This window comes from Tursiops truncatus, chromosome 1 (assembly GCF_011762595.2).
Source record: "Tursiops truncatus isolate mTurTru1 chromosome 1, mTurTru1.mat.Y, whole genome shotgun sequence".
NCBI classification, from domain to species: Eukaryota; Metazoa; Chordata; class Mammalia; order Artiodactyla; family Delphinidae; genus Tursiops; species Tursiops truncatus.
The window spans coordinates 66,819,196-66,836,554 of NC_047034.1; the positions used below are offsets into that span (position 1 = coordinate 66,819,196).

The window sequence follows — 17,359 nt, forward strand, 5'->3', positions numbered from 1 at the left end:
AGCCTTCTATGTGGTATCTCATTTAACCCTCACGAAAGAGCTATGAGGAAACTGGGCAAAATGACCCTCGCTTTACACAGGGGAAGGCTGAGGTTCGGAGACGTTAACTTGCTCACGGTGGTGTAACAGAGAAATCAACAGAGGGCTTCTGCCCCCAAGTCTAGAACAGCTCGGGAGGAAACATTCCAGCAAATGAGCTAGTGTGGGGATGCCTAGGGAAGGTTTCTCTCCAGTCACACAGGCAGCAGGGATGGAGAGAGAAGATGCTAATATCCCCTGAGGATCTGTTATAGGCCAGGCACATGCTAATAAGCACCTGACATCATCATTGCCTTTCAGTCCGACAGGGTTGACTTTGTTCCTATTTTACAAAAGAAGAATTAGCATCCACCCCATGGCTCTCATTGATGATTACCAGTCCCTGCCCTGAAGGAGACACATACCTTGTGGTCTAAGTGCAGAGACAGAGGTCTCTAGAGGGGAAGCTCCTAGAAAGGATGAAAGCCCACACTGGCTCGTGCAGGATTTGCAGAAGTTCCGCTGAATCCTGAGGAGACAGACTTCGGCCATATTGGTAACGGGGAGCTTCCCAGGCAGAGGGAAGAGCAGGAAGGACGTGGGCCCCAACAGGACACGTGCAGGGTCCTAAGAAGGGCAGGACTGTCACTGTGGCCTGACGTGCCAGGCGGAACCCCTCGTGCATTGCTCCAAGTCCAGGCTCCAGCCTGTAGGTGATGACCTGTTGCCACGTGGTTTTAAGCAGGACAACTCCTACAGATGTGCCTTTAGACAGATGAGCCAGGCAGCAGTGTGGAGGATGGGCAGGAGGGGGACAAGCCTAGGGCACAGCGACAAACCTTTACGAAGAAGGGCTACCGCAATCTCTGTAAAATGACGTGGGTACCCCCAGGGAGGGATGAAGAGGGAGAGACACATTTGAGAAATATTTAGGGGGCAAACTCAGTAAGGGTGACGAAGGCTGCTGTCAGAGAAGAGTCTAAGGTGACTCTGAGGTTTCCAGCTTACATTCTTGGATTGATAAGATGCCTTTCGATGAGATAAGGAAACAATCACAGAAAAAAACCGCAGGGGAGAGGGTTCTGAGCAAAGAGAAGAGACTGTAGAAATGATGAATTCCATTTTTGACATGTTGAATTCAAGATGCCTTTGGGATAACCAAATGGGGGTGTCGCACAGGATGTATGAGTCTCAAAATCTAAAAAGAAGTTTATAAAAAAAATCAAATAATGCCCACTGTCTGGCAGTGTTCCCAGACTGGAGAAAGGCACAATCAGGGACACAGATGACGCTGCCTGGACTGATATCTGGTAAAGCGGGGACTGTCAGCATGTTCTTGTAGGATCTCTGACCCAGAGGTAAGCAAACTGATAGTATCAGAACCATGGCAAGACTCAGCTGTACCTCATTCAAGCTCTGGAGCGAATCCTAGATTCCCCACTTACCAGTTCTGTGATCTTGGGCAAGTTATTTAACCTCTCTGTGCCTCAGTTTCCCCACCTATAAGAGGGGATGACCTTCACACCTGTGGTGAGGATCAAGTGATATAATACTTGTGAAGCACTTTGCACGTAGCCTGACGTAACACAGCACACGGCAGTCTGTAATCAACTCTGGTCATCATTGATAAGGACAATAAGATAATTAGTTTGAGCAAGCCATTCCACTCTGATGACCTTTATCTGTAATAAAACAGGGATAATATGTGCTTTAACTTTATAACGTTATAAAAAGTTACTGGAGACATTAGGTGACAACGGACACGAAAATGACTTTAACAACCATAAACTACTACGTAAGTGAAGATTGGGCCTTTCAGCAGGGACCAGAGGTTTCCCACCAGCAGCTCAGGTCCTCAGTATTTGCTGCTGTGGATGTTCTGTTCCATGACTGTGCATCCCTGTCCTATAATACATTGCTTTTGGTCCCAAGAGGAAACAGCCACACACCAAAGCCTGCATGATGTGCTGAGTGCAAAAAGTCACAGCAGGGAATACTATTCAGCCATAAAAAAGGAATGAAATTTTGATTTATGCTACAACATGGGTGGTCCTTGAAAACATCACTCTTAGTGAAATAAGCCAGACAGAGAAGGACAAATATTATCTGAGATTCCACTTACATGAGGACTCTAGAACAGGCAAAAATCAGAAAGACAGCAGAACAGAGGTTACCAGAGGCTGAGAGCAAAGAGGGAGTTACTGTTTAATGGGTAGAGAGTTTATGTTGGAGATGATGAAAAGGTTTTAGGTATAGATAGTGGTAACAGGTACAGAACAGTGAATTATTTAATGCCACTGAGCTGTACACTTACAAATGGTTAAAATGATATTATGTATATATTTTTTTAAAAGGCACAGAAGTCATCAAAGCAAGGAGTGGATGCTCAGGGCAACCTTTTACTAATGGCAGGAACATGAACGAATAGGTCCCCAGAGGCTGGTGGCAGCAATGAACTGAGGTTCTTCATCTCCTCCTGATGTGAAGGATAAACATCACTGGCTTCAAGAAGACCTCCGAGCATTAAGTAGGTCAGCACAAGAAACTGTGGGCTGCGCCAGGCAATATTCAAATGCTCCCATGGAAGCCCAATTACATCATTTCTTATTCTTGAGCATAAATGGCTGTAATAAAGTCAGTCATCATCTTTAAAAGCAAGCATGCATTAGCTTCTGATAACAACTGATTCTTACTACCTCTTCTCTGCTTACAGATAATGCATCTAGCAGCTCTGTCCCAGTTTTAAAATCATCCCCAAACTTGTTCACCTCAGGAGCAGAACCAAAGCTCCTCATGCAAAGTGACTTTTCAACCTGGTGCAGATTCAGAGGAAAGATAAATGCATTTTCTCATGTGTGGTCAGACATTTGGTAGGTACCAAGTGAACCAGATTCACATGATATGTGATTCCTAGGAATAAACTCCTGGAAATAATCTACCATTTGCGCTTGGACTCTTGAGTCTTCAGCCACACTGAGCTTCTTGGCTATTCCTTGAAGCTGCAAAGCCCAGTTCCACCCCAGGGCCTTTGCACTTACTGTTCCTTCTGTCTGGGTAGCTGCCTCCAGATATTCACATGGCTTGCTTGCTCACTCTCTATCTCACATTCACATCTCTAGAGATTCAAAGGTCACCATAAACTAGAGGCCTTTGCCAACAGTTCACATAAAATAGCTTCCACTCCCTACCTCCTGGCACTGTCTAAACTCATGCCCTGCTTTATTTTTCTGCAGACAATTTACGTGTGATATTATATGTATATTGTCTCCTCCTTTACCTCCATCCCAACCACCAGAATATAAAATAATGTCCTGTCCATGCGGACAAGGACTTTGTTTTGTTGACTGCTATATCCCCAGAGCCTAAAACAATATTGGCTCATAAAAGGAAGTCAACACATTTTTTAGTGATTCAATATTTTTATAGATTATACACTATACAAAGTTCTTACACTATTATTGACTATATTCCCTCTGCTGTACATTATATCCCTGTGATTTACTGTAATATATTCCAGTAGTTTGTACCTCTTAATCCCCTTCACCTGTTTCACATCCCCCTCCCCTCTAGCAACCATTTGTTTGTTCTCTGTGAGTCTGCTTCTGTTTTGTTATATATGTTTGTTTTGTTTTTTAGACTCCACATATAAGTGAAAGCATACAGCATTTGTCTTTCTCTGATTTATTTCACTTATTTATTTTACTCTACTTCACTCCAGATCCATTCACGCTGTCACAAATGGCAAGATTTCATTCTTTTTTATGTCTGAGTAATATTCTATTGTAATATATATAAAACACATCTTTAACCATTCATCAGTTGGTGGGCACTTAGGCTGCTTCCGTATCTTGACTATTGTAAATAATGCTGTGAGGATGTGGAGAAAAGGGAACCCTAGTGCACTGTTGGTGGGAATGTATATTGGTACAGCCATTGTGAAAAGAGTATGGAGGTTCCTCACAAAATCAAAAACAGAGGGCTTCCCTGGTGGCGCAGTAGTTGAGAGTCCGCCTGCCGATGCAGGGGACATGGGTTCGTGCCCCTGTCCGGGAAGATCCCACATGCCATGGAGCGGCAAATCAAAAACAGAACCACCATACGATTCATCAATTCCACTCCTGAGTATTTATCCAAAGAAAACGAAAACACTAATTCAAAGAGATATATGCACCCCAATGTTCAATACGTTTTTTTAAATGAGTGGACAAAATATTAAGTTCTCCTATCAGTACATCATTCTTTATACTGATGAGAATGCCTTGCCCAAGATTACCTAAAAAAGCAATGATTTGTTTCCTTTGGCTGAGAAGACAACAACTGTCACCATCCCTTTACACCCTGCTCAATCCACATCAAATGTTTTCTAAAACTTAATAAAGTCTGGGCCCTTTTTCAAGAAAAAAAGTTTTGCAACCACTCAGCATTTGAATGAATAAATAATAAATGGTATATCCATACTATGGAATATCATTCAGTAAAAAAAGAAATGAAGTACTGATACGTGCCATAACACAGATAAACCTTGAAAACATTATGCTGAGCAAAAGAAGCCAGACATAAGAGGCCACACACTGTATGACTGCCATTTATAGGAAATGTCCAGAACAGACAATCCATAGAGACAGAAAGTAGACTCGTGGTTGCCTGAGGCTAGGATGGGGGGTATCTGGGGGAGATTGGAAGGTGATGGCTAAGAAGTGCAGAGTTTCTTCTTGGGGTGATGAAAATATTCTCAAGTTGATGACGGTGATGGTTCTTCACAACACTATGAATATACTAAAAACCACTGACTTCTATACTTTAAATGGATGAGTTGCATGATAATGTGAATTATGTCTCAATAAAGGTGTTACCAAAACAAGTGCTGGCAAATTATGTATACCACTTAAATATGTAAGACATAAAACTGGATATAAACTGCTTACACACACAGGTCTTTTACAACTTCATAAATTAAACACAAATTGTATAACCAATAAATTCAAAGCAAAGATGTTCATGTCAGAGAAGATTTTGTTATTCAACTGAAATTATATCCCTTCTCACAACCGGGATATGTGGTGAGTACCTGACCCAAGTTCTTTGGAGTTCAGCACACACAAAATCGGATGACAGTATTCTGACAACCAGCATGGCACAGGGGCCAACAAATCAGAAGATCCTGGAACTAATCAGAACACACAGCAGTCACACAAGCCACGAGCAACTCAGAGAGCCACCCCGGGGAGCGTGGCCGCATTGCAGCCCTGCCTGCAGTCCTGCGCTCCATGCGCAGACTCCATTTTTCTGCCACTTTCTTCTGTTCCCACCACTGCAAAATCTTAATTCCTACAAGGTGTGGTACCGTCACTTGTCCTTCACCTTATGAGAATTCATTATAGACATATTGTGAACTTTTTCTTCAGGGCATGACAATTACAGAACTATCTGGTGCCAACACAAGGAAACAAACACAACTGTAGACAGTAAAACAGTTGGCAGCACTAGGCATTAATATGGCCCTTCCTAGAGTCTGGAATAGGCTTATTTTACTTTGCTACTGGATCAAATGAAAACACAAAATTTTTTAATTCTTATAAAGAACTCAGACCCTGGAGACTACAGCCCTAAATTCCAAGAGAGCCACAGAACCCATTTTGAGAAACACTCATCTACAGACTAAGGGAAAAAAGTTATTGGCATGCAAAGCTGATGTCTTTAAAAGCTAACATTTGCTGGGTGCTTAAGTGTGTCTGACAACCAACTTGTATGGTTTTCTGACCCCACTATCCCTGTCCAATACACACTAATTAGAAAGGGCCCAGCGGCTGGGCCCGTGGGCCATGGCCGCTGAGCCTGCGCTCCGCAACGGGAGAGGCCACAACAGTGAGAGGCTCGCGGACCGCAAAAAAAAAAAAAAAAGAACCTTGAGATGGGAGAGATCATCCTGGATCATCAGAGGAAGGAGGAAGAGCCAATGTAATGATCAAGGTCCTTATACATGTGAGGGGAAGGCAGCGGAGTTAGAGCAGGGTTGGAGTGACATGATTGCTGACTTTAAAGATGGAAAGGGGCCAAGGACGAAGGAATTCAGGCAGCCTCTAGAAGCTGGAAAAGCAAGGGCACAGATTCTCCCTAGAGCCTCAGAAGAAAAACAGCCCTGCCAACTCCTTGATTTTAGCCTCATTTCAGACTTTTGACCTCCAGAACTGGAGGATAATGGTAAGATAATAAACTTGTGTTATTTTAAGCCACTATGTTTGTAGTAATTTGTTACAGCAGCAATAGGAAATTAATAGGGCCATGCTAGGCCTGTGTTACAAGCTAAGCCGCTCGGAGGTAGACTTGCCAACTCTGAATTTGGGAAGAGAAGGAAAACAATTCATGACAAAAGAGCAAATGATAGTGAGGGTAGCCACTTAGGGGGAGAGTTACATAAAGGGGATGAAATGATTCCTGGACAAAGCCTCCCAGAAGCAGGTAAAACACAGATTTCGTGGCTGAACGTATGAAGAGGCCACGTGCAGGGGCTTAACGCCTGTGGGGAGGGAAACACAAGTGCAGCTGTGAGGCACTCACAACTCCAGTCACTGCTCCATAAAGCCACCGGTGCCCCCAGTCCCTGGATCTTCTCCCAAGAGCATTTCATTCCTGTTCTCCCAAGACCATCCAGGACCTTTTTATATTTGTTTGTTTGTTATCGTGAGAGAAATGTCTGCAAGAGGTGGCACCACCGGAAGGGAGCTGTAGGAAAGGGGAGAGCTTGGCCATTTCCTGGTCACCGGCCCATTCTGTTCCAGGCCACGGATCACACACCACTCTTGAGCAGTCCTTGAGAAATCAAGTCACTGCTCAGCGGCAAACTCTGATCCCATGCTTGTGAAAGCTGTTTGCAGGGCGGCCGAGGATTTACCCATCCCACAGGTAGAGGAGCCAGGATGGGGGACCACACAACTCTGAGTGCACCTGGCTGCACACACATACGCCTCCAGGTCCAGCTGCATGGCCTCTGTGAGGCTACACTACATTTCTACTGCGGGGATCTGTCCCCTGGGTTTTTAAACAGCCATAAATCTGGTCTTTAGCCACACATCTGTCTTCTCTCCAGCCCTGACGGCCCAGCAAGATGCCTCTCTCCTTCCCCACCTGAGGCTTCCCTTCCAGCAGCTACGACAGGTTCCAAAGGTGAGAGAGTAACAGAACACCAGCTGCCACTCTGCAGCCCAGCCTGTTGGTTAGGTCTGACTCCACTGCAGCCCTCCTCCTCCCTGGCATTCCCTCAGCAGAGCCTCGCTGGGTTTCACTGCTTTATGCTCACATGGTTATCAACTAAGATGAATTTTCTCAGTCACTAACAAAAGTCTACTCAGCAAAGGCTGGCACCCTGCCAGACACTGGGAATACAGTTGCTACAAGTGCTATACGAGAGAGAGAGGTGTGGTACCGCAAGATCATGTGAGAAGACAAAATGACCTAGTGGGGGAAGCCTCCCGAAGGATGTTTGCACGGAAATCTGGAAAAAGACGCTGGCTATTAAAAGGAGCTAGATGAAGCAGCTCAGTGTCTCTCAGGGTATTTACCTGCATTTATGAAATGCTTTGAAACCCAGAGGAATGTACAAAAATGATACCGATGAATATAAATTGTCCTTTTCGGTTTATAAAGTATTTTTTCATGCATTATCCCAGATTCAACGAGAGCACCAGAGAGAATAAGTATCATCCTTTCCCCTTTATAAACAAGGAAACTGAAATTAATGGCAGTCAGATACCTCACCAAGGTTACACAGCAAGTCAAGCGGACTCGAGTCCAACTCTCATTATTCTTCACTGAGAGCTCTTTTGACTACACAGCTTTCTGAGGAAGCTAAAAAGTGCAATGGGGGGAATGGTATTAATATTGGGGAACAATGGACTTGAAAATCATACCAGATATTTGGCTGCCAAACTCACCTATTCACACAGCAGGCCCAATGGTGCAAAGCCAGTAGCCTGATTTCAGTATTACTGGCCACCCTTCAACTTTCAACCAGTTAACTTCCAAGCAAGCAACCCCAGTGTGTCAGACCAACCATGGGCTCATGCAGAACTTCTCTGAACTTTGTGAATTGTTCTAAGCGGTGCAGCTTTAAAAAAAAAAAAAAAAAAAAAATCCCTGGTGGCGCAGTGGTTGAGGGATGCAGGGGACGTGGATTCGTGCCCCAGTCCGGGAAGATCCTACATGCCGCGGAGCACCTGGGCCCGTGAGCCACGGCCGCTGAGCCTGCGCGTCCGGAGCCTGTGCTCCGCAACAGGAGAGGCCACAGCAGTGAGAGGCCCACGTACCGCAAAAATAATAATAAATAAATCGTATCCCCTCTTCTCTTGTTTTCTTCATCCAGCTAGCATCTTCTCAGACCTTTGGATCCTTGGTAGACAAAGAGCAGGATATTCATCCAGTGCTTCTGGGGAGTATCTCTTAAGCTTCCTTCCTGCCTGGGTCATCATAGGGATCAGAGGAGAACATGTGGGTCAACCCAATACAAGGCAGCTAGTACGGAGTGGGGGAAGTATGTGATCTGGAATTAAGAGGGCCTGCTGATTTGGTCTGGCCTCCACCACTTAGCTTATCCTATTTGGTAGACAATAAACAAGGTAGGTGTGGTGGGCAGAATGATGGGCCTCCAAAGGTGTCCACGTCCTAACGCCTGGAACCTGTGACTATGTTACCTTACATGGCAAAAGGACTTTGAAGATGTGATTTAAGAATTGAGAGATGGGAAGATTATCCTGGATTATCCATATGGGCCCAGTGTAATCACAAGTGTCTTTATTTATAAGAGGGAGGCAAGAGGGTCAAAGTCAAAGAAGCGGATGTGGTGATAGAGAGTTCAGAGTGATGAGGCCACAAGCCAAGGAACACAGGCAGCCTCTAGAAGCTGGAAAAGGCAAGAAACAGATTCTCCCCTAGGGCCTCTAGAAGGAACACAGCCTTGCTGACCCATTTTTATTTTAGCCCCATAAGACTCATTTCAAACTTCTGACCTCTAGAACTGTAAGATAATAAACATGCATTGTTTTAAACCAGTAAGACTGTGGTATTTGTTTCAGTAGCAAAAGTAAACTAATACAGAAAATAAGAGAAACTGAAGATTTCTTAAGAGTAAGACAAGGGAACAGACCAGGGTCTTCATGTGTCAAGCGGACTAGCTAAAGGTACCTCTTTCAACCTTGGGGAAAGTAGCAAATCCTGAATAAGGAAACAAAAAAAGAGCAGATCCAAAAAAACTATTGCTACCCACAGCTGCAGTTCATTCCAACTCAGTTTGACGGTCAGGGCTTCCCAAAATTCATCCCAACTCCCAACTAATCCATGGAAGTTCCTAGAAGCTGTCTGAAGAAAACAAGGAAGCAAAAAACGTGCAGTGAATTTCCACTGGCCTTACTCTGCAGCAGTGCTGGGCTGGGCATCAGAAGGTCTGGGTCTTCCTCCTGTGTGGCCTTGGGCCTCTAAAATCTGAGGGATAAACTGCAATTACACAGTCACTTCAAACAATGAATGATGTGCTACGATTCTGTGCTTGAAGTACACAGAAGACTGAGTTTAAACAAGTACATTTTCAGGGGGAAAAGTCCTCATTCATTCAGGAAACACTACTGTGTACTAATGGTCAGGCACTAAGTTAGGCAGGTGAGGTTCAAAGACAGTATGATGTGACGTGGTCACCTCCCTCCAGGAGCTGCAAGTCCTCCCTGAGCCACAATAGCCTCATCTCAGGGGTCATCTGGCTACAGTATCTACTGATTATTGACTCCATCCCTCTGTAACCCACAGGTCTTTCCCTGTCTCCCCCAAATTGGGTTACATCTCCCAGTTACACACTTCCTCAGCTTCTTACCCTTTTTCTAATAATATATAGTTATTCATGTGCCTGGCTTGTCCAGTACTAAATATAAGCACCCAAAAGAATATTGAAACATTAGCCCAGCATAGAGTGTTCCATAAATATCTAATGAATGAGTGAGTGAATAAATGAATGAGCGCACACGCATTATGCTGGCTGACATGGCTGGAGAGCCTGGTGTCCCCTTCCTCCCTCCATGCCCCGTCTTCCCACCTCTCATCAAACAGAGGTAACAAACAGGAACACTCCAGGCTAATCAAATGAAATAATGTATGTGAAAGTATGTTTAAAGTTGTAAATGTACGAGTTATAAATATACATGAATAATACCTATCAGCCACAGGGCAAAAGGAAACACTCAACACCCTTCCCCAGCCAAGCAGGGCTGGCTCTCCGGCTCCTCCCTTCTTCGTCCCCCCTCTGTCTGCCAGGTCTCAGGCTCTCACCTGCATGGTCTCCACTCTAAGCAGCCTCCAAACACACTGCCCTGGGAACACGCCACGCTAGTCACCAGAGCCTGACCAACAGTTGTGCGTCCAAGCAAAGGGACACTGCGTGACCAGGGCAGGGCATGGCCGGGCCAGACGTGGTTCTACCTGGAGTGTTAGAGAAGCAGAAGGTGAAAGTGCTAAATTAAGGAGAGGCCTTCTAAGAAGTGCTGATGAATTCCTCCACTTACGTGCCAACTCATACTATGCCAACTGTGCTAACGCTGCACTTACAACCGTTCACAGCCCCAGATCTAGTCCTTAGAAGCACAGTATAAGGAACTCCCACACCCTGGCATTGGGTAGTTCAGGCAGGAGGCCCCTGTGACAGCAAGTAGCCTGGCAATCCATTGTGAACCCATGTCCTGTTCCCTGAAACTACCCAGAAACACTCCACGGGCTGAGTGGTTCCCACCCCAACAAATCCTTACCAGAAAAAGACAATTCATCTAGTTAAAGAAAATTCATCTATTTAAATTCATGTGTACCAAGAAGGTACACGTTACTGAGAAGAAAAAAAAAATCTTGGAACCCTTTTCTACTGTTGCAGGAATTAAAAATGGTGCAACCGTTATGGAACACAGTATGGAGGTTCCTCAAAGAATTTTGAAAAAGAACTACCATATAATCCAGCAATCTCACATCTGAGTATACAACCACAGGAATTCAAAACGGGATCTCAAAGAGATATGTGCATATCTCTTTGAGATCCTGTTTTGTTCAGGAGCGTTCGTCACATGCTCCTGTGAATAACGTTCACTGCATCATTATTCACAGTAGCCAAAAGGTGGAAGAAACCCAAGGGTACAGCAGATAAATGGATAAAGAAAATGTGTTACATACATTCAACCAAATACTATGCAGCCTTAGATAAGGAAGGAAATCCTGTTACATGCTACAATGTGGATGAACCTTGAGGACACTATGCTAAGTGAAATGAGCCATTCACAGAATGGCAAAGTATGATTCCATATATATGAGGTATCTGAGTAGTCAAAAGCATAGAAAGAGAAACTGTAAAGGTGGCGGCCAAGAGCTGGGGGGGAGAGGGAAGAAGAATTAGTGTTCAAGGGGTAGAGAGTTTCAGTTTTGCAAGATAAAATTTTAGAGTGATCTGTTACACAACAGTGTAAATATACTTAACACTATTGAATTATACACTTTTTTTTTAATATTTATTTATTTATTTAATTTATTTGGTTGAGCCAGGTCTTAGTTGCAGCTCCAGGGCTCCTTAAGTTATGGCTCCAGGGCTCCTTAGTTGTGGCATGGAAACTCTTAGTTGTGGCATGCATGTGGGATTTAGTTACCTGACCAGGGATGGAACCTGGGCCCCCTGCATTGGGAGCGCAGTTTTATCCACTGCGCCACCAGGGAAATTCCGAATTATACACTTTTAAACGGTTAAATATGTGATGTGTTTTTAACCACCATAAAAAAAAAAAGTCTTTGAAAGCACATGAGAAAAGAAAAAGATGCCGAAGACAGATGAATTTTAAAAGAAAATCTATATGGCGAGGGAACCAATGAGAAACGGGGAAAAGAGAGAGGAAAAACACCAGTCAAATCAACAGTCCATTTATTTAGCTCAGAGTCAACACTGCAGGTGTGGCACTGAGGCAGGAACAGGAATCCATACAGCTGCTGGAACCCCAACTCAGAAGATGAATCTGGCCAACCTCAGGCCAATCCCTTCACTCCAGGTGCTTCCCTCTCTGCGAAATGGAGACAATCTGCACTGTCCTGTGCAGAGCTCCAGAGAGGATCAGGGAGACTGGCGTCTAAAGGGCCTGGCGGACGCACGACCCATTTCACAGACGTAAGGTACCATGATCCTTATAGTAACCGCTTCCCTCCGAGGACGAGATACTGCTCAGAGCCAAGCTGGAGGCCTGCATCTTGGGAACCCACAAGAGCATCCAGGAACCAAACTCCGCAGTGTCCTGACCAACGTCAGCCTGGCACCATTCAACACAAAAGGACAGAGTCAGGCACGGCCTTTTACACAGAAATCACATGCCCTAGTTCTCGACAACTGTAGTTACAGGCAAGACAGCTTTTGAAAGGGAGAGAAGAAAAGAAAATAGCAGCAGGGACCTAGCAGTGAATTGGGGGGTTCAGGGTAAAACACACACCCAGAGTTCTTAGTGGTGGTCAGACTAAACAAGGGACTGGACAGCCAGACCAAACAGCTTTCTGGCCACTTCATCTCTCCCTCTAATTTAATGAGCTGCACATTAAGCACCAGAAGCAGGTCACAGGGAACCGAGCTACTGGCACCTGGCCAGTTGGGCTGACAGGTGATGAGGGAAGAGGACACAGGGGCCACACTCCTGCCCCAAAGGCCTCCAGATGCCATGCATGGCCAGCCCCCCCACACACCCTGACCCGCCGTTGCTTCGAGGGGATGTTTTCCTGTACCTCTGTTCTTTCTACAAAGTTGTATTTCTGCCACTGACTCCCTCGCTGGGGAAGCTCCAGGTCCCTACCTTTTGGTTCTCCAGCTGGGATCATCACCCAAATCAGGGAGCAGCACAGTCCTGGGCAGGAATCCCAGCTCCAACTATTGACACCAATTTGATCTAGAATTAATTATTTAATGCCCCAGGCTTCCATTTCCTCATCTACAAAATTTAACAATAATACCCTCACCTCATCTAGAGTAGCTACAAATAATAACATTATTTCCATATTAAAAGGCCGCATAGCACAGGGAGATCAGCTCAGTGTTTTGTGACCGCCTGGAGGGGTGGGATAGGGAGGGTGGGAGGGAGGGAGACACAAGAGGGAAGAGATATGGGGACATATGTATATGTATAACTGATTCACTTTGTTATAAAGCAGAAACTAACACACCATTGTAAAGCAATTATACTCCAATAAAGATGTAAAAAAAAAAAAAAAAAAAAAAAAGGCCTACTAGGGGGCTTCCCTGGTGGCGCAGTGGTTGAGAGTCCGCCTGCCGATGCAGGGAACGCGGGTTCGTGCCCCGGTCCGGGAAGGTCCCACGTGCCGCGGAGCGGCTGGGCCCGTGAGCCATGGCCGCTGAGCCTGCACGTCCAGAGCCTGTGCTCCGCAACGGGAGAGGCCACAACAGTGAGAGGCCCGCATACTGCCAAAAAAAAAAAAAAAAAAGAGGCCTAATAAAGCACCTATCACATAGTAAGTACTGAATAGTAGCTACTATTATTGATAGCTACTATTAATATTTATTACTCTAATAATGATAGTGATATTAGCAACAGCATATGTGCTGTCTCTTAGTCAAATATGAAGAAAAGAGGGACTTTTTCTGTTGAAACACCAAGGTCACAACCATGATGAAAGCAGTAACCTATCCTCACAAGAGCAACACCCCAGATATGTTCAGCTGAGGCCTTGGTGCTTCTACCTGAGCAGGAAGGTGAAGGAAGAGAAGAGGCCTGGGGATACTGAATGCCAGGCCTGAAGCCAAAGGTGTGATGCGTTTTGCATGTTCTCACGAAACCAACTGGAGAACTGCATTCAGGCCACGTGCCCACCACTTCTAGACCTCTATGACTCTCTGAGCCTCAGTTTAATCTAGAAAATGAAGGAAACGTGACCCCTACTTCGCAGCTTATTATGAACATTAAATGAACTCATGTGAAAGTGACTCATTTCTATGTCTATGAAAAACAGTATTGCTGTATTTAATAGTAGTTTCAACAAATTCAACTTAACAATAAAAAATGCTGAAGGACTGGGAGGGCCAAAGCAGTGAAAATATTATCTTAGTAGGCTGATGAACTGCTGAGAGAAACAGAAGCAAACACCCTAATTTTCTTCCCAAAATTGCTGTCATTGAATTGAGGTCTCTGTTGCTCAGATGAATTGACTGAAAGTAAAACTGGCAAAAAGCAAAATGAAGCTCCCAACATCTATATGTTTTCCACTGAGGTGAGTAGATTCTTCTAGAAGACAAAGAGCCCAAACCAGGCTGCATTCAGGATGACCAATCCAGCCACCTCCGACTCTGATTCTCTCCAAAAAGTCATGACAATTTGCTTGACCAATCCCAACCCTACCTTCGAAACGCACAAATCTAACTTCCTCTGTTTCATGACAGAGCACATGGGCAAATTCCTTCACAGTGATCAGAAGACAACTTAATTTTTATTCCATCTCTACTCCGTGTACCACAGACTCCGAAAGCAACAGGTCGGAAAGTTGATCAAATTCTACTCTAGAGTACCGGAAATGGCAGAAGAGAACCCACACACGTGTCCAGCGCCTAAAGCAAACCAACCAAGGGAATTCTGTTGAAATCCCACATTTGTTCTTAAAAATTTAAGTAGATCCTCTTTATGTACCACAGAAAAGCTTCACTTTTTAAATGCTTTGAGCCAATTATCAGCTAATTACTAATACTGAAACTTTTCACTAAAATCTTTGAATAAAAAAGATACTTCACCGGTCTCTCATTCCCTGGCAGAACCCACACAACCTCAAGGGTAAGGTGTCTCAGTTTGAGAAGCAGCAGGTCACAAGAGAGGGAGGGTGGTAGCCCTCCAGCCATCATATATCCATTTTACCTTGGTCTTTAATCGAGATCAACCACCTAACTCAGAACAGCTCCCCTGGATCTTACAGGGGTCTCGCAAAGAGTGCAGCCATCCATTTTGGTACCTCCAGTACTTTCTAAAAGGGCGGACGCCTGAGTTCCAGCTCCACACAGCCCCACCTCCAGCCACTCACCCGGATCCGACGCATGGCAGCCACAATCTCCACTCTGCTGTTGGGCCTCGGCACGTCCAGGCTTCCGACATACTGTGGGGAAAGAAGCAAACACTCACTGAGAAGAGGGATGGCAGATGTCCCTAAGGACAGAATGTTAGGGCTGGAAGGACCTTTGGAAGTCATCAAGTTCATCTTCCCATTTTACAAATGAGGAAATTAAGAGCCAAAAGGATGTCTTGAGACTATTTCTAACTTTATGAAAAGCAAAACAAGAAACTGCTTCCTTTTCATCTCGTTCTTAATCAGAGATGCAGCCAAGGGCTGTGTTTAAACAAGCAGCCTTCTGAAACAGGAAGAGCTGGGTATGAAGAATCTCCCACCACTATCTTTGGGGCAGGCTACTTTACCTTTGTCTCAATTTCCTCATCTGTAAAATGGGATTTCAGTAAAGATAAAATGAGCTAAGGTATAAATCTCTTACACAGATCTGGTCTGCATGCATTAAAGCCGTCCAAAAGAATAAGAAAGATGAATATCTACTTTTTTTAATTAATGGAACTTCATTGAGTTAGCCCTGGATGTTATAGAGACCTCACACATTTGAGTAATTTCCTAAATGGAGAAAAAGAATGGACTAGTTATGTATTACAAAATTTAACTTGATTAAACTTTTAAGTTAATTTTAAAACCAAACGACATACAGGTTGTCTAATATAATTTCTTGCTGTACACTATTCAAATAATGCAGATATATGCAGAACAAAAGAATAAAGTCCCCCACTGTCAACAGTCTGATGTACATCTCTTTTTCTATATTAATGGACATACATATATATATTCATAGACACCCAGAGGAATTTCTTTTATATAAAAAGATTCATACTACTCACGTTGATTTTTTAACTTTAACTATAACTTGGACATCTTGCCCCACCAATGCATACAGGTCTATCACATGTAATGTGATAGATGACTGATGGACACTTACCCTAGGGCACTATTACAAAATTGCTTCCACAAACCTCCTTATCTACACACCTTTGAGCTCATCCAAGTGGCCCTTCAGGCTGGATTCCTACAAGTGGGATTGCTGGATCAAAATTATAGATTATTTCTAGACATCATTACTTAGCAGGATGAAACAAGAAAAGAGGACAACCCAACATTTATTAAGCACCATCCCATTCCACACTGACCCACTGGAATTTGTCTTTCCTTTTTACACACACATATAAAATAGCCCAGAGGATATCCTAGAAATTAACAGCTCCAGGATAATTTAAAAGTCTACGCAACCAAACATTGCATTAATAGAAGATAAGAGCAGGACAGCCATTTCTACAGAAAACATATTTCCTGTGGTTACGGGAATAAAAGGTTCTTCCTAAAATTTGGAGTTAAGGCTGGCCCCAGTGAGGAGGGTTTCAAAAACTAAATACTGGGAAAGGATTTCCCCTAGTACTGATCCCCGGTTTGTGCTAACACACTGAAGATCAAGATTCCCAGCAGCCTGTACGAAGTCTGGGCCCCAGATGGACAGCCTGACCACAGCAGGTACACAAAGCCCCCTGGATCTAAGGATCTAAGCACGCTGTCAGCTTTAACCATGGCTGGCGTTTCTGCCCTCTGAGCTCTGCTGGGGCCCCACCGTTTGTCAGCATGTCAGCGACCCACATAGCCAGGAATGACGTGAGGCCGGGTTTGTGACTGCCCAACTTCAAAGCACCCCGCCCCCCCGTCGGGGGCAGTTTCCGTGCCCCCTCTCCTGAGCGCTGCACGCCTGATGGCTCCTGCCCTGAACTCAGAGCAGTCAGGGCTGACTTGGCAACCAGACCTTCAGGGCTTGTGTTCCCTCTGGCATCACATGAGAGCCTGGCTCTCAAGACCGAGCAAGGTCACCCATTACAGGTAAACCTGAAGGACTGAACGGTCCTCCCACGCTGAGCCCTGCAAAACCCCAGGAAAGGGCCTGCTACCCAGTGAGGTCCACAACTGGGCCTGAATGCAGATGCCCAGATGGGTCCCATCCCCATCCCTTCTCAAGAAGGGGCACCGCTGGACTGAGAATCCCAAAGCATTCGGGGTACAGTGAGGATGGAAGCAACACAGACAGAATGGAGGGGCAGCTTTCTAGCTCTGGACAAGGTTTCCTAACAAGGGAGTAGCATCCTGCATGTGAGGTGAGGACACCCAACATCTTCATGCTATTAGTGCCTCCTTGACGTCATCAGCCAACCTGGTACATGTGCGCGCATACACCACACACCTTCACACACACACATCAGCGCACACA

At 44.8% G+C, this 17,359-nt stretch overlaps 1 protein-coding gene across 5 annotated transcripts in view; it reads right to left on the bottom strand.

The window, feature by feature from the left end:
• The window catches only part of C1H1orf226 (chromosome 1 C1orf226 homolog), a 308,224-nt gene that overhangs the window by 211,612 nt on the left and 79,253 nt on the right, over positions 1–17,359 (bottom strand). For all 5 annotated transcript variants that reach the window (XR_012331950.1, XR_012331949.1, XM_073805108.1 and 2 more), the window contains exon 2: positions 15,085–15,156. Coding sequence is in view for 3 of the 5 variants with exons in the window: in XM_073805108.1 (XP_073661209.1) it covers positions 15,085–15,156 (72 nt within the window). In the remaining 2 variants the exon portion in view is untranslated. The remainder of the gene's footprint in view (positions 1–15,084; positions 15,157–17,359) is intronic.